This window comes from Colletotrichum godetiae (genome assembly GCF_030913485.1).
Source record: "Colletotrichum godetiae strain CBS 193.32 chromosome Unknown BDP55scaffold_21, whole genome shotgun sequence".
Classification (NCBI taxonomy): Eukaryota; Fungi; Ascomycota; class Sordariomycetes; order Glomerellales; family Glomerellaceae; genus Colletotrichum; species Colletotrichum godetiae.
Window position 1 is genome coordinate 289,237 of NW_026851269.1, and position 22,375 is coordinate 311,611.

General features: G+C 54.0%; 8 protein-coding genes across 8 annotated transcripts; 6 read left to right on the top strand and 2 right to left on the bottom strand.

The window, feature by feature from the left end:
• Window positions 1–198: 198 nt before the first annotated feature.
• BDP55DRAFT_632138 (uncharacterized protein) lies at window positions 199–2,315 on the top strand (the record flags this gene model as incomplete). Its single annotated transcript, XM_060572388.1, has 2 exons — window positions 199–732; window positions 783–2,315. The coding sequence occupies 2 exons, from the start codon at window positions 199–201 to the stop codon at window positions 2,313–2,315; spliced, it is 2,067 nt and encodes a 688-aa protein (XP_060429457.1).
• A 1,772-nt stretch (window positions 2,316–4,087) lies between these two features.
• BDP55DRAFT_768561 (uncharacterized protein) lies at window positions 4,088–4,614 on the top strand. Its single transcript, XM_060581030.1, has 2 exons — window positions 4,088–4,295; window positions 4,357–4,614. The coding sequence occupies exons 1-2, from the start codon at window positions 4,140–4,142 to the stop codon at window positions 4,429–4,431; spliced, it is 231 nt and encodes a 76-aa protein (XP_060429458.1). The 5' UTR covers window positions 4,088–4,139; the 3' UTR covers window positions 4,432–4,614.
• Window positions 4,615–5,435: 821 nt separating this feature from the next.
• On the top strand, window positions 5,436–7,989 carry BDP55DRAFT_664272 (cytochrome P450). Its single transcript, XM_060574932.1, has 5 exons — window positions 5,436–6,065; window positions 6,124–6,244; window positions 6,308–6,664; window positions 6,731–7,405; window positions 7,468–7,989. The coding sequence occupies exons 1-5, from the start codon at window positions 5,807–5,809 to the stop codon at window positions 7,631–7,633; spliced, it is 1,578 nt and encodes a 525-aa protein (XP_060429459.1). The 5' UTR covers window positions 5,436–5,806; the 3' UTR covers window positions 7,634–7,989.
• Window positions 7,990–8,934: 945 nt separating this feature from the next.
• On the top strand, window positions 8,935–10,297 carry BDP55DRAFT_728761 (uncharacterized protein; the record flags this gene model as incomplete). Its single annotated transcript, XM_060579480.1, has 4 exons — window positions 8,935–9,120; window positions 9,177–9,679; window positions 9,738–9,805; window positions 9,873–10,297. 4 exons carry the CDS (start codon window positions 8,935–8,937, stop codon window positions 10,295–10,297), a joined length of 1,182 nt encoding a protein of 393 aa, XP_060429460.1.
• A 1,454-nt stretch (window positions 10,298–11,751) lies between these two features.
• On the top strand, window positions 11,752–12,992 carry BDP55DRAFT_664276 (endonuclease/Exonuclease/phosphatase). Its single transcript, XM_060574933.1, has one exon. It carries the CDS (start codon window positions 11,903–11,905, stop codon window positions 12,839–12,841), a length of 939 nt encoding a protein of 312 aa, XP_060429461.1. The 5' UTR covers window positions 11,752–11,902; the 3' UTR covers window positions 12,842–12,992.
• Window positions 12,993–13,150: 158 nt separating this feature from the next.
• BDP55DRAFT_552270 (methyltransferase domain-containing protein) lies at window positions 13,151–14,425 on the bottom strand (the record flags this gene model as incomplete). The annotated part of the gene is made up of 2 exons (XM_060569191.1): window positions 13,151–13,818; window positions 14,002–14,425. The coding sequence occupies 2 exons, from the start codon at window positions 14,423–14,425 to the stop codon at window positions 13,151–13,153; spliced, it is 1,092 nt and encodes a 363-aa protein (XP_060429462.1).
• A 1,485-nt stretch (window positions 14,426–15,910) lies between these two features.
• Window positions 15,911–17,676, top strand: BDP55DRAFT_744327 (O-methyltransferase; the record flags this gene model as incomplete). Its single annotated transcript, XM_060580512.1, has 4 exons — window positions 15,911–16,529; window positions 16,596–16,722; window positions 16,779–17,262; window positions 17,410–17,676. Exons 1-4 carry the CDS (start codon window positions 16,196–16,198, stop codon window positions 17,674–17,676), a joined length of 1,212 nt encoding a protein of 403 aa, XP_060429463.1. The 5' UTR covers window positions 15,911–16,195.
• Window positions 17,677–19,021: 1,345 nt separating this feature from the next.
• BDP55DRAFT_728765 (uncharacterized protein) lies at window positions 19,022–19,981 on the bottom strand (the record flags this gene model as incomplete). The annotated part of the gene is made up of 1 exon (XM_060579481.1): window positions 19,022–19,981. One exon carries the CDS (start codon window positions 19,979–19,981, stop codon window positions 19,022–19,024), a length of 960 nt encoding a protein of 319 aa, XP_060429464.1.
• Window positions 19,982–22,375: the final 2,394 nt, after the last annotated feature.

Genomic DNA, 22,375 nt, shown 5'->3' on the forward strand with positions numbered 1-22,375 from the left:
GCGCAAATGCCGTCGGTGATCGAAGAGAAGACCAAACTCAGTCAACCTCAAATCTCCGGCGATCCTAAACAGTCAACAGTCTTTCCTTTCCACTGCCCAACGTTCGAATTCCCATCTGCAGCCATCTGCCGACTGCAGATGCCAGCTACCGGTCACCGATACCCACTTCATCCGGGGAAATCACTCGACTGCTGAGATATGTCCGACCTGCAGCAGAGAGAAGAAACACGCACGCGCCGGCGCCGAAGGGAGCGGCCGATGCTCGTCTGCCTCGAATGTCATCGCCGAAAGCTGAAATGCAACAAGCAACGGCCCTGCGACCGGTGCTCAAAGAATAACCCACCGCTTAAATGCACGTACGTCAGACCAGTCCTCGGCACCGCACCGAAGCGGTCGACCCATGAGCAGCAGCAGCAAGCATCCAACGATAGGGAACAAAGCCCCAATGCCAGGCATACGCCGGGTCGCTCCGGCGACCCAGCAGATCCAAGATCCGACAACACATCATCAGCTGCACTCCGCAGCGCTTCAGCTACCGAATCTCGAGATAGAAGCGTGGAAGACGATAATGGGGATTCCCCGACTCCAGAGCCCCAAGAGGGCTTGATTGATGGGAATGCAGATGTGCTGGATTTGTCCGAAAACGCCGGGGTCCCGACCGCAAAGCCGAGCAAACTCAATTCAAGAAGAACTTGGTATGGGCGTAGTAGCAATCACTGGCTATTCCCCAAGGTATGACTAACATTATTGTAAGCGTTTTCCTCAACTGACACTTATTCTAGTTTCAACACATCATGTCTCTGATGGGCCAGGCTGGATTCTCTTTACCCAGCGGCGAGTTCACAACTTTCAACGAGCTCAAGACTCGATTATACCAGCGGCGGACCCTGTTTCTCGGAGAGACCCAAGGACCCCAACTGTCCATATTTGAAGAGTTCCCACCCAGGAGCACAACCGAGCTCCTAATCGAGAGGTATTTCGACACTTTTGGCTCCGTCTTTGCGCTGTTACAAAAGCCAACCTTCCAAGACCAAGCCTTGAGGTTTTGGGAAAAGCCTGAAAGCGTGCCCATTGCCATCTGCATACAAATCTTGCTAGTCATAGCAATTGGGAACGGTACTCTTGACACCACGAGCGGCCGGCTGCCGGACACCAAGATTGAGGGTTGGTGGCATCTCATTCTAGCTTGGCAGAGCGTCGCCCTTCGATCTAATCCCTGCGATGTCAGCACGCTCCAAGCATGTTGCCTCATCGATATCATGAGGCAGGTTTACAGCCTAGATTCGACAGCCACATGGTCCTCATCCGGCATGCTGGCGCGCAACGCCATGGTGGCAGGTCTGCATCGCGATCCCTCAATCACAGGAGACCGCCTCTTCAAGGGCGAGCTAGAGACTCAGCAGAATCTCTGGTACACAATTCTGGAGTTAGACTTGCAAAGCTCCATGACTGAGGGAATTGTGACAACGGTAGGGCCGGACGACTGGGATATGTCGCTACCGGCACCTCCTTCAAGATCGAACGGCATTGGTGAGGGAGCTCACCTGGACGCCTCGTCACCGGTGGGCTACTTGATATCGACTTTGAGGACGCGGATGCGCATCGCCAACTTCCTCAACGACATCAGATGCTCCACGAAATATGAAGAGGCTTCCAGACTGCAGGAGACATTGGAAGCTGTAGCGCGTCCGCTGCTAGCAAATAGTTCTCCTGATCATGGAAACTTTGCGTTGTGTTTCTCATCTATTCTCTGCCAGAGGTCACTACTTGCTCTTCATTTACCGTTCGGGGTTCAGAGGAGCTCATCACTGGCTTTCTCGTACACCTTGTGCGTCAGCACCGCCATCTCAATCCTCGAGACCATTGATCCTCCCAAAAAATTGGCGAAAGCCCATGATATGGGCGGACTAGTGAACATGATGAGAACGTCCGGGTCCTTGTTTCGAACCGTGGCTCTTCAATCCGTGCTATTTCTCTGTTATCAGGTGGAAGCGTCCATCAACGACAACAAGCCCTGGACGTTGATCGCCGAGCTCAGAGATCGGATCATAGATATCATCGACCGCTACGCCGTCATTGCCGAGAGAAGGCTGGCAACGCAAGACTTTGTGGGAAAGGCTTTCATCATCGCCAATATGGTGTCGGCGAAGGCCAAGCTTGTGAGGATGGGACACAGCGGAGCGGAAATCGATGCGGCGAGCCCAGCTATGGCTAAAGATATCGCAGAGGTCTGCTTCACCATTTTCCGCAATCGACCGGATATCCCCGGCCCTGGCAATGAGAGCGCGGTATCATTATCGTTTGTCGATCAATGACAGGTTCCGCAGTGCAACATTGCTGTGTGTAGGACGAGATAGCTCGCAGGCACTCGCTCCTGATCCCCGTTGTCAAGTTGCTGGATCACCAACGAAGACTAGCTCGATGCAATGCTACTGCTAAAAACACATGTCGTAGCAGCATTCTCGCTGTATCACCGAAACTAATCTCTATCGGTATCATGCGGTATCATGTCGGTCCCTCTCTTGCCTTTTGTTAGTGAGACACCTCGAGATCCAGTCCTGCTAGAGTAGTCCATTATGAGCTGATGTACCGGCCCATTTTGTGTAGACCAATTCACGGACTGAAGATCCGCCTTCCGAAAATGTGATCGCTAATCTTCGAGAAGACGAATGCATGCCTATCTTTATGAGCCTTGCGAGTTCAACGTCTGCTTAACTCGAGAAAGTTGGCAACATAGGTTGAGAGCGACCTTGACAAGCGAGTGGTTCCAATAAGTGACAGTCGGTGCCGGTAAAGAGAGATTACAGTTGTCAAGAGCCGGCTATATTTCTGATGAGATGAGTCAAATGACGGTAGGATGAAGGTGATTGTTCAAGCCGGTTGACAGGCGAACACAGATGGCCGGTGAATCGATGATGGAGGATGGCTGTTAAAAAAAAGGATGTTTTCAAGTGAAGACCGAAAGCAGGGTTCAAGTCCTGCTCAGGAAGAATCTGTGGAATTTGGAGAATAACACCTTGGCAAATATCTCCCTTAAATCCGCGTAGTCCGACAAGTGCTCTTGATATGGGATCTGTGCTCTGTTCTGCGGTAAAACTAACCGATAAGGGGCGAGGACTGCGCCGCTAGGGCGGAGATTGAGAAGTTTATTTAGTGATGGAAACATCACGAGTCATAGCTTTCTCTGCGCACAAAACCATGGCCCTTCATTGTCTGAATCTTCGACAGGCAATCTCAGTCCCTTCAATCTAACTCAGACTCCCTCGCGAGTAGTACAAAACCACATACGAGGCCGCGCCGAGGTTGACAGCGCAAAAAGTCCTTTACAGGGACATGCTCACTAGGGCTATTATGGGACATAATACCATGTTGAAGTCTGAAGGCCATGAGCCTCACAAGGTTCTTAGTAAATGCCACAGGGAGTTTCATACATGAGAAGCCCCGAAGTGTTCAGATAGCTTTAGCATGAGAGTGAAGTTGATGCTGGTCAAGCAAGATGAGTTGTCCAAATAGCTAAGCTTTAGACTGTAGTGCCACTGCGTGTCACCTTTCCCTTTACCGAACGACCCATAGCACGAAGTGACAGTACCCCACGGAAGCCTATTTGGCCTATAACATTGCTTAGCCTTAGCTGTACAGTGTTATTAGGTTGCCATCAGATGTATTTAAAGCACTCCCTATCTGGTGGATGTGACAAGCCCTGGGGATTTTGAGTTGCTAGCCCCTTGCCCCCAAGCTCTAGTCAGATTCCTATGCTCATAACTTGCAATCCGCCTTATCCGTGCCCGTCTTATGTATGCAGACTTCTCGGTGGCCCGAAAAGCTTCTTAGAATGGAATAATGGGGCTCATAGAATCTCAAGGCTGGTGTTGAGTTGAGATACCTTGTTCTCACATTAAGGTAACGAAAGCCAAGATGCACCATTGTATCTATCACGGTCACATGGCACTGCCACAGTACACTACCCTTGCATCTTTATCTCGCATCCTGAGTCAACAGAGGCGATCGTACTATCTCACATGAGTATAAGAACATCAGTCATACCTTTCATGACTATCCTTTCGCTCTTGCTTGCCATCACATCACCATCAACCATAACTTACTCCACAGTTTCGTCTTCAGACAACACATCGCCCAATATGCAGCCCATCACTCTTGCAAACCTCATCCTCCTCGTTTCGGCCCCCCTCGCCCTGGCGAACCCGGTCGGTGAGGCAGCCTCCGCCATCTTCGATAGGCAAATCAACTGCTTCAAGGCCAACTGCGGTGGCGCTGGCGAATGCGCCGGCAGCTGGGTACGTCCACTGCGAAAACATGTAAAATACTGTGGAGTGGTGCTAATCATGGAGTTTACAGTGCTGCGTTCCATGGGAGGCAGCTGATGGCCCGGCTTGCAAGTGTGCTCCTCCTGGCGACACCAAGTTCTGTTAAAGTCGCGAACGTATTTCAATCATTCTCGTCAACATGAGTTTGATGCATGGAACCCCTATCGAGGTTTGCGGAGCGAAGCATTCGCTAAGGCAGTTGCACGTTGTGTTGAATTGAGATCAGGGTAGCTAGAGGCTTATATACGAATTGGACATCTTCATTCGACCAGAAGACACTTCATACTAGGTACCTAAGTGGACACAAATTTCAAGTCCACCTTCAGACGACTTTCCGTCTTGCTAAGTCGCCTCGGAACATCATGATTCCCGTATGGGGCTGAGATACTGTGCGCAACCCCCCAAGTGACCTAGGACGGAACGGTTGTACGGAGGGAGCGCAAATCGGCGACGCACCGCAATATGGGCTGTTCTACAATGCCGCCGGAGAGGTAAGCACGGTGTTGAGTGGTACCGGAACGGCTGCCGGTGTGGGATGCGGCGTCATCCGGAGCGGGTACCCGACCCCGCAGGCCGATCAAGCACACTCTCGGCCCAACTCAGTCGGTGCGTTGTCCGAACCTCCGGTCTGCCCAGAGGTTCCATCACTAATGATTTCCATTCCCTTTCCAGAGGTTGAGCGGGCACCGCACCGGACTCCCCGCGCCCTTTCACACGTGTGCCGAATGAAGCTGGCTGCAACGTAATTAGTGATTTCTATCTGGCCGAAAGGAGCCCGGGGTCCCACATCCTGAACAAGGGGATTGAAAAGGAGGGTTTCCCATGGATCACAATCTTCAGGGATCTTCATTCTTCAGCCAACCAACTGCCCGGGCCCCAAAGAGAAAATCTCCATCTAGGCCAGCTCTTCCCACCCCTCAGCGGGCCGCTTGACACCTCCGAGTTAGGCAACTTTGGCTCAAGTTTGAGCCACCGAAAAAAGCCGTTGCACCCTAATTCAGGGATTCTGTGTAGTTGCAGCGCGAACAGACAATGGGTTATTGCCGTGCGAATGTCAGACCATCCGTTCGGTTCATACCTGAACGCCATGTTCGGTTTCTGAGCCAAACTCCCCAACTCTTTCACGTATGTACCAACGGATACACCGACAACTATTCGTAGAGACATCTGCCGTCCTTCGGGGTTTTCTGCCTGCGCGTCCCGTTGATCGCTCATGCCACCCACCCATGTCTCCAACGTTGTAAACCTCGGTGCTCTGGCTTTTTCGGGTGTAGGTCAAATGCAAAACGTGTGGACCGCCCCTATGACTATCTTCATCCCACCCCGGACTCTCCACACATTCTGTCGTGGCGCAAGTCTTGGAGGAGTGAGAGAAGAGACGAAGAACAATGTCCTTTTTCTTTACTCTCCGGAGTTCGTGATTCCAAACCTTCCTTCTCAACCTTCCACGTTCCTCTTACCGGCGAGTCAGGAAGAACACAATGTCAACCCTCGAGACTACGTCGTCACCCCTCGACGTTTCCTCGTCGTACTTGTCGGCACGTACTGTGCTCGGCCTCGCCGGCCTCTGGTTGCTGTACCAGGTCGCAAAGGCGCTCTACAACATCTCGCCTTTGCATCCGTTGAGCCACATTCCCGGACCTAAACTGTCCGCAGCCACGTACATCCCCGAATTCTACTACGATGTCATCCTTTTCGGTCGCTACACCAGGGAGATTATCCGCATGCACGAGCAGTATGGTAAGTCTAGCTGCACTAGTCAGAAAAACACAAGACAAAATCTAACATTGTCACAAAGGCCCCATAGTCCGCATCAGCCCCCACGAAGTACACTGCAACGACGTCAACTTTTCAGATGACATCTACGCCGTCAGCGGTCGCAAGCGCGACAAGCCCGTCCACCAGATCAACGGCTCTGCGTAAGTACCCTCATTAATATGAGAAGGATATCAGTCATGCTTACCAAATAATGTGTTTTCCAGCTTGGGCGAGTCTGGCTTCGGAACCGTAAACCATGATGTACACCGCACTCGTCGCATTCCACTGGCCAAGTTTTTCTCTCGCGGCATGATTGGGCGTCTCGAAAGCGACGTCCATGACTTGGTCCAGGTGCTTTGCGACAAGTTGCTTGCTCAGCGGGAGGCTTTCGATGTGACGATGGCTTACAGCTGCTTCACGTCTGACGCTATTTCTGGATACTGCTTCGGGGAGAGCTTCGGCTTCCTCAGGCAAGATAGCTGGTATCCCAACTTCCGGGAGCCGACTGCCTCCATCTTGAGACCTGTCTTTGTCTTCCGTTTCTTCCCGTGGACCAAGTCCTTTGCCGTTCTTGGAGAGTGGTATGTTTTCTCAAGGAGCACATCTCCGATCTCGACACACCGATGAACGATACTGACTCTTGAAAGGCTCGTAAACTACTTGCCTGCCGACATCGCTCTGCTCATCCGCACGCTCAAAATTGATATCCCCAACAAGGTGAAGCACACCAAGGCCGAGCTCGACGCCGGCATCCGGCACGAACGCCCCACAGTCTTCGGGTCCCTCCTGGAGTCAGACCTGGAGCTGCTCGAAAAGAACCCACAGCGATTAGCCGACGAGGCGGCCGCCGTTGTCGGCGCGGGTACCGAGACCACCAGCTGGGCCCTGGGCGTCATCACGTACCACCTGCTCACCAAGCCCCATCTGCTCAAGAAGCTCCAGGACGAGCTGATTGCCGTCGTCGACGACCCCAAGCACCTCCCCGGCTGGACGAGTCTCGAGAACCTTCCCTACTTGGGTGCTGTTCTCCAGGAGGGTCTGCGTCTTTCGTATGGCGTCTCTGCGCGTACTGCGCGGGTGGCTACTGAGGAGAACCTGGTCTACCGCGGCGAGTTCAACAAGAAGCCTGTCGAGTATGTCATCCCTGCTGGGTACGCCGTTGGCATGTCTGCTGTTATCACGCATCATGACGAGACTGTGTTTCCCGACTCGTACCAGTTTATTCCCGAGCGCTGGCTGGATGAGAACAACCAACGTCGCAAGGATGTTGAAAAGGGTATGCTTGCCTTTTCCAAGGGCAGCAGATCTTGTTTGGGCATGAAGTAAGTTATATCCACCCTAATTATTGATGAGAACCGCCGAATCCTGACTTTTGTTTGAATAGCCTGGCTTTGTGTGAGCTCAACTTGTGCTTGACAGCGCTTGCTCTGCGTGTCCTGCCCAAGATGCGTCTTCATGAGACGACGGAGGAGGACGTTCTTTATGATCACGACATGTTCGTTCCCGTGACTAAGTCGGGGTCTCAAGGTGTGCGGGTGACGATAGTCTAACAGCCTTAGATTGTTTCCCATGCTTATTTCGTAGACTTGATTATCTATCACAAGTGCCGCGCTCCCGGCCGGCCTAGTTTATTTCTTAATCTCAACTATTCCAAAAACATGCATGCCAGAGTGGATGCCTTCGTCTCGCTAGATTCCAGCGGATAGGCCCCCAGGTCGAATGAATAACCCAATTCGGGACGGCTCGGGTTGGTTGTCTCTTTCTTCGAGCTTTTCACAACTGGGGGGGGCGGTGACCGGTCAGATCAGAATTGGGCATGTCACATCTTGGAACCCGAAAGCGGTAGAGCGGCTCGTCTTATTCTCGTACGAGACGACCATCCAACAACGGCTCCCACAAATTCAACCATAGAATAGACGGCGATGATCCCAATTGTGGCCCCCCCCCCCCCCCCCCCCCCCCTCGACGGTCGACCTCGTGGTGATCGACATGTTTCAACCCCCAAAAGCGATCGTGGCAGAGGATTGCACCCTCCTGCTAGCGTTAGTCTGCCATGCGACTTGTCAGATCCCGTCATTGGATGGCTTTCAAGACTCAAATCCGTCTTCCATGCAACTTTTTCCACGCTTCTTCGGACGTTCGCGATGTCTTTTGCCTAGTGCTGTGGAGTCCTTCGACGGTGGATGCTCATCCTCTCGCAACGGACCCCTGAGCATTGTGCCGCCTTTGCTAGCGGCCCCCAATTCCAACCAACCCGGGCCTCTCGGCATGAAGACCGGTTCCTTCATTGGTGACGGGAAAGTGGGCAAATAAGACCCAGTTCGAGAACTGCTCTTGACCTTTTTCCTTTTCCAGACCATCCGGTTGCCATGGGATGGGCCATGGGGGGAGTCCATGGCCCCCTGTGGCCCTTCCTCGATGGAAGGCGGTCCCTGTTGGTTGCATCAGGTTTTCTCGACCAGTGGCAAGTCTATGAGCACTATGACAGTTCTCGAAGTGTCAAAGTGTCAAAGTAGCCCCCCCAAATCCTAATATCTGGGGTTGCATCCATGGAACACGATCCCCGGTTGTGATCTTTTGGAGCAGTCCAGGACCCAATAACCAACTGCTACGCCGCCTCCTACGTGCGGACTGACTTTAGCTCCCAAGCGGCCCATCCTGCTCCCCTGCATTAGTAGTATAGATCTGCGGGCTGCGGCTGCGGCACTTGAAGCCCCGAAGAGGTTCTACCCGGAGGTTTATAACTTGGGTAGTGCCTACTTTTGTCAACACCACACTCGGAAACTCGTGGCGTGAGGGTGGTTGCCATTTTTAACGAAAGGACTTTGATCGAAAATCACGTGCCGCCAACATGTCCTTGTCAACGAACGTCGACCCCGATTTGCGAATCCTCGAGCCGGAGCACCTGCCGCTGGCCATCATCATCATATCATCCATCTTCCTCGTCATATCGGTGATATGTGTTGGAGTACGAACGAGCGTGCGTCTCGTTGAGGGCACATTCGGCCTAGACGATGGACTGATGCTTGCGGGAACGGTATGTCACTCTTGTTATTTTCAAGAGACGAGTAGCTCGCTAACCTGCCCCAAAAGGTGGTTTACGTACCAAGTGTGGGATTGACGATATATGGCTGCCTCGTTGGGTTGGGCACATTGCAGGAAAAGCTGAACATGTGGATGTTCTCAGAGGCTCTCAAGATCTACATCATCTGGATCTTGGTGTACGTTGTCGCCCTCGCCCTCGTCAAATCATCCGTCTGCCTCACCATCCAACGAATCATCACGACGAACAACGGTCTGCGCATCACAGTTTGGGTCCTGCTTGGCGTCACGTGGGCTTCTTTCATGATTACGTTTGTCGGAACTCTGCTGTACTGTCAGCCGGTTGAGGCCATGTGGACGCCTACAATGATTCTTAGCGGCGAAGGAAAGTGCGGCTCTGTCGATGTCTTCATCGCCCTTGGTCACGTTGCGACAAGTTCGGCTATTGTGACGGATCTGGCTTTGGTCGTGGTGCCTGCCATCATCCTCTGGGGCACGCAAATGAAGACGCAGACGAAGCTCCAGGTCTTTGGTCTGCTGTCCTTTGCCTCCGTGTAAGTTTTGAACCTTTGAGGAAAGTAACCCATGGTATTAAAGCTAACGCAACTTCAGTGCATCCATCATCACCATGGTCCGCATCCCCTATGTCAACAGATTCAAGGCCCAAACAGACCTTCAATGTGAGTACCTAGTTCGCACAACCAAATCCATTGCGTCATGGAAACTGACAAGGGGGGTTTTCTTTAGTCTGGGTCGCCCACACGGTGCTCTGCTCCAACATCGAGACCGGAATCGGCTGCATCGCCTCATCGGTGCCCTCGCTACGCCGTTTCATCGCGCGAACCCGCGGCGAGTCGGAAAAGACGAACCCGAGCGGGAGCGGGACCAAAACGGGTCTCTTCACCAGCGGAAGCAAGCCGCTCGAGCCCAGGAGCCGCGATCGATTCCGCAACCCGACCGACGTGGGCTTCAGCCTGGCGACGGTCCACGGCAGAGGGGACGAGACCTGGGAGCGTCTCCAAGACGGCGACTCGGATAAGGGGGACCTGCTTCCGAGCGACCAGAAGGGCGGTATTCACGCTCAGTACACGTACCAGGTCGACATTGAAATGTCCCACGACATGAGAGATTCAGGAGGTCGGCCTGGGCCACTGGAGTCGTCTCGTCGCTGAAGGAGGGATGTGAATACCCGGTTGGATGTTGAAGTGTCGAGCAACTAGTTTTCAGACTAATGTATAAAATCCTGTAGAATATCCACTTGGGATGTAACCTTACTCCAGCCCGAGTTGCGCGTTTTCTCACGGAAATTAATCAAAAACCAAGGCAGTGGCCAAAATAACTGAAGCAGAAATCCTTCCACTAGCCAATGATGACCCAAGATCCTTTACGTTTTAGCCTTCCAGTCCTTGTTCCGCTTTCTTTGACAGCACAAACTCCACATGGATGACAAAGAGCACCAGCAGATGGGCAGAAAAGATCCCAAAGGCATCGTTTACAAATTGCTGTCAACACACGTGTTTGAACCCTGTCCCTGCAAGTGCATTGCCCCTGAAGACGCGCTTTGGCCTCTTCAGCATCAATGCATAAATAAATTTGGATGGAACCCGCTGCCAACGAAGGAACACCAGTGACACCCAGCCCCCAATCATCGATCGGGAATGTGGGTGGCCGAGGAGGAGAAACCTCGTGGCTCGTATTGACCCAAGAAGGGGGCGATTCTGGGAAGAGGATGGAGTTGCGCACAAAGTGGAATATCGGGCTTTTATGTCAGTGCGAGACAGTGCAGATCCGATAGCCGAGCCAAGGAAAGAAGTTGCTCGTGGCTATGAACCTGTGTCGATTCTCCCTACCACCTTTAAGAGACATATGTGCACTATGGTAGGAAGCAGTGCAACGGTGAAGCTCGAGGACAGGGGAACTGCTATTTGGGCAAATTTTCATTTCCAGCCCGCAGCTCGTGGACAGGATCTAATAGAGTTGAGTGATCATTGAAACTGTCCTTGAACCCTTGGAAAATACCGCCTCGTGGAAATCTTGGCAGAAAGAGAGTTTCGGTGCTGGTCGAAATTCAGGAGCTCTGGCAATTTGCTGAGGCGCAAGACTGGGATCGAGTGTCTTGGCTGACGAGCGAGATATCCATTTTCACAATCCCCATGAACCTTGAATAGACAAGTTCGAGGCTCAGTGCCTGATAGACAAGCGCAAAGATCTATGCCTCAACCGGGTAAGCTTTCTCTCTGGCAGTGGAGAACCTAAGACGGGATGATGGCGCGAGGCTTTTCGAACGACTCACTTGAGGGTGATGCTCAAGGCCCTTTTCTAGTGATGGTTGATAAGTCCATCCGTAAAGAGATAGGCAGGACCCGGACCCCGGGAGGAAGAAGCCCCGATGCCGTATTCCCATCATATCGCGAAGGCATCCGACCCGGCTTCGAACCCCATCTTGGCCGGATGATCTCCACTTTCTCGGCGAATGAGCGGGCATCTGGACCCCACGTGAACCCGGAGCCCGCCGATGATCAGAGAAGCGTGGGTAAACATTACCGGCCCAATGGCGTCCTGAAACGGAAGGTCAAGAGATAGACTTGTTGAAGTAATGATGTGACGACGGCATGCAGCTGTGCGTGTGTCATCAGGATTCTCGCCGTGTTTCCCCTCACTCGGTCGTCCTCAATATGTGTTTCGAAGAGTAGAAGTTTCGGAAGTCTTCAGACCAAAGACTCTAGATATGAAATGCTGCTCTTATTCCTTTCATCCTGCATTGCTGTATCATACCTATGACAAGTCTAAGGCCTCGTTGTTTCCAAGCAGTCATGAAGCTCTACCTAGCAGCGACGTTGTTGTTCGGAGCGAGCTTTGTCGGTTGCCAATCATCTGACCTCGCTCTCCGCCTCATAACCTTCAACATTCGCTGGGCCACTCCCGACCCAGGAACCAACGAGGCACCCTGGGCCACCCGCCGACCTCATCTCTTCTCCCAGCTCAACTACGAAACCGCAGCCCGGCCCGAGTCCCTGGTCTGCATGCAGGAAGTAGTCGAAGAACAACTCCTCGACATCGCTCAAGACCTCGGACCAGCCTGGGGCCACGTCGGTGTCGGCCGTGACGATGGCGTCGCTGCCGGGGAGTTCTCGCCGATCTACTACCAGCCGGGCACCTGGAGCCTCGTGGATAACCGAACGTACTGGTTGAGCGAGACGCCCGATGTTCCCGGGTCCACGGGCTGGGACGCTGCGCTACCGCGCATCGTCACCGTCGCGTCTTTCCGGCATGTTGAGAGTGGACTGCCGCTGGTGTATATGTGTACGCACTTTGATCATGTGGGCCAAGTTGCAAGAGAGCATAGTGCAGAGCTGTTGGTCAGCTTGGCGAAAGAGTGGGAGAACTCGACAGAGGGGGCTGTGCCGGTATTTCTGGGCGGCGACTTGAATATTGAGCCGGATAACGCGGCTTATCGGATCCTGATTGCGGACGGGAACTTGTATGATATTCAGGATGTGGTTTCTGAGTCTAGGAGGCTGGGGTATTCGAAGACGTATACTGCTTTCACGGACGATCTCTCGGACGATACGTTTCTTGACCACTTGTTTGTGCGCGATCCGACGGTCAGAGGGATGGACTTTTTGACTCATGCGGTTCTGCCGAATCATTTTGACGATGGCGTGTATATATCTGACCACAGGCCTGTCGTCGCCGATGTTATGATCAGTGTGTAGATCAAGGGGGATTTACAAGTCATGGTAACAATACTTATGCACTGACTTACATAGTTGAGTGCTACATTTGGTAATCTTAGCCCACGGCTCTCGAGGTTTGACGCAAGATGGTCTGCTTGATAGTTGAAGCCGCGGGTCGGGGAACTGAGGCTTTCACATGGAAGTCTGAGACGCTTGATATTGTCTTCGCCTTAATGAATTTGAATGAGTACCAAGTTGATTGCTGGAATATTCTCCTCCCAACTCCATATAACTTTGATGCCACCACTGCCAACTCCTATCCCGTTAAACGCCAAATGCCTCCCAATTCTAGCTATCATAAGGCTTCTGCCCATACACGACATGAAACGTCAGATACGAGTGTATTGACACATTCATCAGACTCTTCCGCACGTCAATCAAAAACACTTCCACCTCAGAAGCACTCCACTTGAGCCCCCTCGTCAACGGCGCCATACTCACAGCCTGCAGCGCATCGATGAGCATACTGCGGTTATATAGCCCAATCGTCTTGAGTTTCTGGTCTCTTGGCCACGTCCCAATGGGCACCTTCCACACCTTTTCCACAACATTCTCGAAACCGCTCTCGCGAAGCATCTCCGAGTTCCTCTCCATCGCCAGCGGGTTGATGCCGAAGCTCCGGAACCCGGACATGCAGAGGTCCACAAACTTGCCATAGCCGTACTCCTCGGTGCCGGGCATCGTCCCGTCGTCGCACTGCAGGACGAAGCGCAGCTCCTGCAGCTCGATCCAGCCGCCCGGCTTAAGCGCGGTGAAGGCTTGGGAGAGCAGGTGCGGCCAGTTCTTGACGGCCATGCACATGTGCCGCGCGTGTACGAAGTCGAGGGAGGATGGCGGCCAGACCCAGTCTGCCTCTGCGTCGTCGACGACGAAGCGGACGTTGGGGGGTACCCAGGTTGGTTGGATTGGGCTCAGGTCGATGCCGGATATATCTGCTTCTGGGTACTCGTCGCCCACTTGAGGTATTGTTAGTAATTGCTCGAGGTTATGCAGTCGCTGATTGTGGTCGTGCCACGAAGAGTACAGATAGTAGGAGATTGTCCACTCCAGCTGTCTTCATGACGTCGTGCCTTTATTTCATGGAGACAGTCCTGTGAGTGCAGACAAAAAGCAGGCGTTCATGCGAAGAGGAAACTCACTATCAATAGCCCAAATTCCCGTCCCCGTACCAATATCGATAATCTTTTGCGGGTTCTCCAACGGCGCGCAATGAAGCCTCCCATCCATGACATTCACGCACATAGCATGCTTCATATCCTCGCGCTCCTGCTCCGGCTCGTCATTGGGCATCAAATACCGGCCTTCCATGTACTTGTGATACCGCCGCGTGTTCTCAAAGACGTAGTCGCGCACGCTGTTGGACAGCGACGTCGAGGCCGAGTGGTTGCCGATGCTGCTGCCGTCGAACCCCTCATCCCAGACCTCATCCCCCGCCCGCGACGACGCGCCGTCATCCGTGTCGGCCTCGACAACGTTCTCGGCCTCAAAATCCTGCGGTGTCTGCCGTCCTCCCGATCCTGATCGTGAGCGGTGTCGCGGCTGGGGCGGGGGCGACGGTGACATCTCGGGGTGGCCCGCTTCTCCTCCTGCTATGGCGTCCGTCATGGTTGTGCGATGCTGGCTCAAACCAGAACTGAGTGGAAGAAAGGTTTCAGCGGCCTGTTGTTCCCCTTTTCCCTTCCCGCGGTTCCTGCTCGACGCTATCACCAAGGCGAGCGGTTGATGCCGCTGTCTCCGTGCGACGTCGTCGGGGTGTTCTCAGGTGAGGGCTCGTATGTCTGGCCCGGATGCGTCCTCCAAATTGTCGTGGTCGTCGAGTTGAATTGGAGATTGGCAAACGTGAGAATGCGACGGAGAGGGGGGGCGCTGGGGTCTTTGACCAGGTTCAGGAACACAAGTCTCTCCTGTCAGAAACCTTAAACGGTTTCTTGGGCGCGGCGCCGTGTATCGTACGAGAAAGGGAAAAGGAGACTCTAGGTAAGCGTGGACTGAGCCAGTCTAGGATGGGCGAAATTGATAGTCTGACCAAGGGGAAGAAGAAAGTGGAAGACAGAAAAACTACCCAACGAAAGCCGTTGAAACCGGAGTTTCGGGATTCGCTTCTTTCTTTTTCCTTATTGTCCTCTCCTACGGTTACGGACCTTTTGTCTTTTGTTGCTGTCCGTCAGCGGCACATTAGCGGCATCAACAGCAGCATCTCGACCAAAAGGAAACGCCTGGTTTGTGTGTGTGTGCGGGTTCCAAAGTGGCATGTCGGCTCAGACAACCTCGATGCCCCTGCGCCATCCTTTTCGCTCAACAGACCTATCAAGCTCCGTCTTGAACAACTTTAGCCGGTTTTGGTAGGAGACCGGCGCCACGGTCTAGAAATGCTAGCACTGGGACGGATTCCTTTTCTCAGACTATCCCCGGAGCGTGGGCCACGAGCAGAATAGCCGGACACGGTAAACCGTGTCTGTGAGAGGACCGGACGCTCTGCCGTCATGCGGTGGCGCTCCGAGATGTCTCTGCTTGTCCGTCTTGTTTGGCCGGTTTCTTTCAAGCACACGTTCTTCTTTCTCTTCTTCTTCCCCCTCTCTCTACAAGTCGAGTCCCCCTTCCAACCGCCGGACTGTCAGTCCACGTCGGCAGCAGGCCTCTCCTCTTTTTTGCTCTCTTGGTGGTTGTGCTGCTTTAGCTCGACAGTAGTTGCTTTTTCGCCATTGGCTAGCCGGTAGAATCCCCTCCGATCCTTCGAGGAATGTATCCCCAACCCATGCGGAAACATGCAAGACTAGACGAGCGCGGCACGTTTTCACCGACGTTGGTTGACACACCACACCGAGCTGCCGCATCCAGTTACCGTCCACCCCCTGGACGTGGCATCACCGCATCGGGTGAGGAGAAGTTCAGGGAACTTGAGGCACATCGGAAGCGATGCGGAGATCAGAAGTCCTCTTTTTGCGCTTTTACCTCTCCAGTTCCCCAAGTCGTTGCTCCCCTCTCTCCCGATCACAACCTCCGTTGCCGAACCTTTGCGTGCGCTCGAAAATAGTGCAGCAAGCAGAGTTCATCATCCCATCTCACCCACATTCCGCACAACGTTCTCCAACGCGACGACGCCTGTCAAATCCCGTGTGCCCGGTTTTCCCGTGCGGCGTAGTCAAAGGTCCTGTCCACGCTGTCCCATGCAAAGCAGACCGTTGATCTGCAAACCTGCAGCGGAATCTCCACATAGCCCCCATTCGAACAGAGGAACGCAACTCGCATTCCTCGTGTAACCAAGGCCGTACATTTCTGCGCCGCTCAGCGACCCGGTAGAACTCTGTTTGCTTCGGGGGTCCCACACCGAAAATGACCGGTGACATTGGCGCTCAGATCCGGGAGGAGGCCGCGGCAGCGACGGAAGAAGTCAACGCGGCCCTCCAGAGCTTCGTGACGAGTCCCGGGCCGCCCGGAGGTGACTTGGACAAGGGCCAACGGCGGCGCATCATTGATGCGGCGAATAAGCTCATCAACGCCGTCAAGGATCCCGGCGACGAGTGGTTTGATGCCACGGCGCAGGTCGCGCAGCTGGGTGCGAACCGGCTCTTTTGGGAATGGAAGGTCTATGATCACATACCGACCGAAGGCAGTATCTCATACGGTGAACTGGCCAAGAAGGTCGACGCCGATGTATCTCTGATACGTGAGTTAAAATTGCACTACCCACGGCCAACCCAAGCTACTGGGAATTTTCGCTGACACTTGGTAGGACGAACTGGTGGTGTTCTCACATCGATGGGAATTCTGCAACAAGTAGGCGACGACTCCGTCGCGCATACCAAGCGCTCTCGCATCTACATCGACGGTCACCCAGCGGGCCAAATCGTCGGCATGGCGTCTGTTCTCTCCCTGCCCAGTACTGTCGAGATCCCTCACTAACACCCTAGCACAGATGGGAAAATGGCCTAGTACCGTACGTCCACATGCCAGCCTACTTTGAAAAGTACGGCCGCAAAGAACCGCAGACACTCGACAACGTCCCCGGCACGTACGCGTACGGCGTGCCAGAGTACGGCTGGTACGAGATGCTGCAGCACGACCCGCCGCGGATGCAGCGGTTCCTGCGCGCCATGGGGCCGATTGAGGAGAAGATGCCCATCTCGGGCATCTACGACTTTGGGTGGGTTGTCGAGTACGCTCGTGAGAACAGTGACCGGCCGCTGTTTGTCGATGTCGGCGCGGGTCGGGGCCAGTCTATCAAGGCTATTCATCGCGAGAACCCCGGGCTTCCGTTGGAGAGGTGCGTGTTGCAGGATCGTGCTGAGGTGGTTGAGGCTGTGAGGAAGCTTGATGATGAGGATATGAGGTTGGTGCAGAAGCAGGTTATCGATTTCCACAAGGAGCAGCCTGTTAAAGGTGAGAGAACAATGTCCTCTGTCGAGATATGCTGGATCACCACTTGGTGATACAGACACCTTCTCTAGATTGCAAAGGGTTTAAGAGACGGACAGCTGACCGTGTCATGACTTCAAGGTGCCCTGACGTACTGGATCCGCCGGTGTCTACACAACTACGGCGACGAGCTGGGCGTCAATATGCTCCGCATCATCGCCGAGGCCATGGCGGAGGACAGCCGGCTCCTGATCCAGGAGGACGTGATGGGGAACCCGCCGCACTACACCTCCACGATGCTCGACTTCATGATGCTCACCTTTGGCGGCAAGCAGCGGTCGCTTGAATGCTGGACTGACATTCTCGGGAGGGCTGGCCTCGCGATCAAGAGCGTGTCCAAGGGCCAGGGACCGTGGCGGCACCTTGCTGTGATTGAGTGCGTCAAGGCCGAGAGGTGAGGAGCTTCTAATTTGAGCGTTGATACCGGATGACATCAGGAGATCGAGTAGTCCCTTTCAGTCTGTGCAGGGAAGATTGGCGTTGCGGCTTCGATACTGTCTGGTAGACCGATGTATTGATGTGGCTGGGATTGGCGGTGAAGTCGTTGAGGTCTTGGGTTGGCGAGAGATGGACCAGTAGATGGTAACTCAATGTGACACTATTGAAGATCGACAAGAGACAGGAAGTGACTGACTTCAGCCTCACTCACAACGTGTACCCGTAACGCCGCCAACCTCTGAACTTTGAAGTCTGATCTGAACAGATCCATCGTCGGCTCCGGGCATCACCAGAGTCACCATATTAGCAGGACTGGAGTTGAATTTCGGCTAACGCCTATTGATACTACCCCCGGCCCCGGGGAAGAGCCGCAAGATTCCTAGCGAAGCCCCCAAAGCGGGTCGTGATAACTCAAATCTTCACCGCTTCTTTCGCCGGGGATGGCGGCTTGTCCGGTCCGGTCCGCCTAATGTCTTACGGATCCGGACGGACGGGAAGATACCGGCTTCTCGAGTCCGCAGAAAGGAAGGCTCATGTGCCATGTGGGCTGTCGCAAATGGGTCCTGGGGACTAGCGGTGTATGCAAAGGTCTGGTGGTGTTGCAGTAGGCTGGAAGACATTCATATCATTCTCAGCAAGATCAGATGGCAGTTTGACGAAACATCAGATGAACAGAGCCTCATTTGAACTGAGGAAGGCATGATTCATTGGTACTCGCGGTTGATTACATTATCACGAAGCTTGATATGATGTAGGCGTGTATGTATGTATGATTGAATCTCTTGGAGACTACATGTAAAAATAACTATCAGTCTGTATACGAGTAACTGTAGTCCTCAGAAAGACATTTGTTCCTCAAACTCGCTTCTCTCCAATCTTCCAAGTCTCGTGTAGTCGTCTATCATCTATGTATCGCTATGCCATTCTGATACTCAAACTTGAACTCTCTCATGTCTTCATCCCTCGGCCCAAAGGCTCAAGAGAATCTCGACATCCACCAAAACTAAAACATTAAAAACAAGATTATGCAATAATGGAAAAAAGGCGAAACAGAAGTATGACGAAGAATCCAACGATACCAAATGCTGGGTATAAAACGCCAATGCAGCCTTGCCCAGCCGCTTGTGCAAATGCCGCGCCGACTCAATGATGTGTATGCCAAAAATGAAGCACCACTCCCCCCAGTCCCATCCTCTTTCCATTCCATGAATCCGAAAGCAAAACCCAGACGTTCAACACCAGCATCAAAGCAGAAAGTACGTGGAAAAAGAAAAAAAATCCAGCCAGGAAAGGGGGGTGGGGTGCTCAAGCCGTCTTGGACCGAGTCCACCCAAACCAACCCCTCTTACGCCCACCACACCCCTTCTCGCACGGCATGTCCTCATCCAACTCAAGCCTGTACCGCCGCACACTACCCGTGTCGTCGTCGAACGCGACGTGCTTCTCCTTGGGCACAAAGCAGTCCGGCACAAGGTGCCTCTTCATCCACCCCTTGACGCCCGTCCTCGCGGCGTCAATGGCGGCGTACTCGAGTCTCCGCGTGCGATCGCTGGTCCAGTAGTGCGTGGCCTGCGGCGGCAGCGGTGGCGCGAGCTCGGTGCATTCCTGGCTGTTTCGTTGCTGCTGGGGGTGGGAGTGACTACCCGGCGAGGACAGCAAGAGCTGGCGCTGGTCGAGCTCGAGATCGTCACCACCGCCGCGGCGTGAGGGCCGACGGGCGGCGAGTTCGACGTCTGTCGGGTGCGCTGGGAAGTGGAAGAAGGTTGCTTGGGGTTGTGCGTGTGGGCGAGGTGGGTGGTAGAGGCTGCTTCCGCTGGTGCGCGCCGTCGTTGCCGGGTACGGGCTCGTCTTTGCTGCTCGGCGGACCGTCGGACGGCCGCGGGAGCGGGGGACGGCGGCGCCGGCGGATGCGGTGCCTGGGTTGGAGGAGGACTGGGAGGAGGAGGCTGTTGATGTGCGGCGCGGGTTGGAGAAGGAGGACCGCGGGGGGAGAGACTCGTAGCCTGAGTCTTGACGGCGCATTTCGGCGGGTTCGGGTTCCTTGTCCTTGTGCTGTTGCAGCGGGTGTGGTGGGAAGTGGTGGTAGTGTGAAGGAGCCGGCGCCGAGGCTCGGATCGGGGCCGAGGTCGGGGCGGGGACGGGGGTCTTTGAGGGCGGGGAGCTCGGGGCGTAGAGCTCTACGTCGTGGAAGCTTTGGTATGCGCAGGTGTAGTACGTCGTGTCGGAGGCGGCGACGCTGGCGCGGGACTCGGTCCGGAAGGTCATGTTGGAGGGGAAGGGTGAAAGGCGAGACATGACCTTTTGCGGTTTTTGATTTTATCAAGGTGTGAATATGTGTGTAGGTGTGCGTTTGTGCGTGGAGATACTCTCTCACAAAGGCTTCAAGCCAGGTCGAGAATGTTGTGTGACTAAAGGTATATATGATGTTTGTGTGTAATAGAACTCGGAACGATAGAAAGTGAATTCCTCGTCATGAAGCCATTGGAGGATTTCCCCCCTCACTTGATCGATCACGCTGAGCGACACGCGGCGAGACGAAGGGTGCGATAGCGGAGGTTGTTGCGCTTCTTCTTGTCCTGTTGACGAGTTGGATAAATGCGATGCCGACCAGCGAGCTTTTAGGAACCAAGCTGCGAGCTGCGAAGGTCGAGGGATGAATCTCGCTTGCGGAAAGGCCTCCCAGGGGAATTTGGGAAGGGGGAGGGGAACAGATTTATTGTAGTAAATAAACCCAGTTGACGAGATGATGAAAGAAAAAGGCGGAGATGAGGTGCGAGATTTGAACGGAGCGTATTGTGTGTGAAGTTGCGGTCAATAAACGAAAGGAGGACGAAGAAAACCTAGACCCCTCCGATGAGGGTCCCGCGTTTCTAGGTTCCTGTTGATCTGACGACAAAAGTGTCGGAGTGGACTCGTTGGAAGTCTGGTTCGTCTCTTTGGAAGCCCAAGCCCCCTGTTTGTGCCCTTTTGGGTACAAGAAGAGGGTGGAAGTGTTGTTGTTTTGAAAGGCGGGAGATGCAGGTCCTTACAGGGCCAGAAGTGGACGATGCAACTATTGCGAATCGAGAACGGGTACAGGGCCTATTTTGTGTGGTGATCGTGAGGTCCTGGGCTGCTGGGTTCGATAGACCCCGGTCGAGAGTGGCAGGGGGAGTTGTCGTCGTGGGCGGGCTAGAGGGCCGTGATTGGGTCAGGATGTTGCGGTGAGGCGCCGATGGGGTCTCGTGGTGCTGCAGCTGGGACCTGGGATGTCTTGCTGAGGAATGGAGGGGGATGTGGGATGTCTGGATGGATGTATGGAGGCGGGCGGCGTTGGCAGCTGCTGGTTTGCCCAAAGCCTTCTCTCTCTGTTTCTCTTCCCAGTCTCGTTCAGCTAATAAGACTGTTGTCGATAATTTCTTCTTCTTTATTGCCCGCCAGGTATCTCGCAGCGTGGAGTGACGACAGGAGGGGGGTCGTCCACAGAGGAGGGTGAGGGAGGGCGCGGGATGAGAATATGTAGGTACAGACACCGCCTCCAAAAGAAGCTTGATGGTGTTTGGTTGGGTTGATCGCCGGTTATGCGTGGGTTGATGATGTGGCTGCTGCTATGCCTGCTGGGATGAGCTGCGAGGTTATCCCCCTGTACGGATTGGCTTTTCTTCTGTTGGCGTCGGTGGGTTAGGGGTGGTGCTTGTTGTTCAAGGTTGATTTATGCGGGAAGCCCACTGCGACGATTGAACAATGCCAAAGTCTACCCGTATGTCAAGGTCGGAAAATGATGCTGGGCTGGCATGCGGAGCGGGTTGGAAGGGGTGAGGGATGTAATTCTCATAGATGGCTGGGAGGTTTATAGGGCGACAAGGAGCCGTACTGGGATCAAACGGGTAGAGAGAATGAGAGGGAGGTAATGCAGAGACCGCGTACGGGACACCACTAAGTCCTGACTGACGGTCTGAAGAGCAGCAGGACAAGCCGGCGGCGAGAAGATCAGACGAGGAGGGGGGGGGGGGGGGGGGGGGGGGTGAAGTCCAAAGTCGTGTGCTGCTGCGGGACGGGAGGGGTGTAGTAGACAGGCTGCAGGTGCACCAGGTGGCCAGGTGGGCGAAGGCGTTGTTGATGAGACGACAAGCCGCCGATGTCAAGAAACTCCCAAGTTCTAGATCCGAGGTTCCAAGGCTGTCTCAATATGCATGTCTCAAGACCACACAAGTGTAAGAGACAAGTTACGCGAGTAAACTCGGCTGGGAAATACAGATCGAAGATGAACGAGCAGAAAGCAGTGCGGTGATAAATCGGAAGTCAAAAGTGAACAGCGCCGAAGAAGTTCGACTCTGCAGGGCCTTTGCACAGTTTTTACCGGCACCAGGTCCCGATCGACTTTGCTTCAGACGCAAGTTTCTTTTGACAAGAGAGAGCGGGAGAAAACCGAGGAGGGTAGAAGCCTGTACACAGTCTACATACAAGTAGAAGAGGGGGAGGGGGGAGCAGAGGCCAAAGGACAGGAAGCAGAGGGAAAAGGGCCTTTCGTGTCGCAGAGTTTCGAAACTTGAGACGATGATGTAGTCGCCCGGCGATGCGCTACACGCTAAATGATAATCCCAGCGATAGAAAACGCTTCTTTGGGACGAGATGAAAGCGGTACATAGACTGGGGACGGTTTATCCGTAGAAGCAGCGT

What these genes read in the sequence shown, in the direction of transcription:
- BDP55DRAFT_664276 (XM_060574933.1), top strand. Translation starts at nt 11,903, where the DNA reads ATGACAAGTCTAAGGCCTCGTTGTTTCCAAGCAGTCATGAAGCTCTAC.
- BDP55DRAFT_664272 (XM_060574932.1), top strand. Translation starts at nt 5,807, where the DNA reads ATGTCAACCCTCGAGACTACGTCGTCACCCCTCGACGTTTCCTCGTCG. An exon ending in CCGCATGCACGAGCAGTATG is followed by an intron (nt 6,066 to 6,123) that starts GTAAGTCTAGCT and finishes ATTGTCACAAAG; the next exon opens with GCCCCATAGTCCGCATCAGC. An exon ending in CACCAGATCAACGGCTCTGC is followed by an intron (nt 6,245 to 6,307) that starts GTAAGTACCCTC and finishes TGTGTTTTCCAG; the next exon opens with CTTGGGCGAGTCTGGCTTCG.
- BDP55DRAFT_768561 (XM_060581030.1), top strand. Translation starts at nt 4,140, where the DNA reads ATGCAGCCCATCACTCTTGCAAACCTCATCCTCCTCGTTTCGGCCCCC. An exon ending in GCGAATGCGCCGGCAGCTGG is followed by an intron (nt 4,296 to 4,356) that starts GTACGTCCACTG and finishes TGGAGTTTACAG; the next exon opens with TGCTGCGTTCCATGGGAGGC.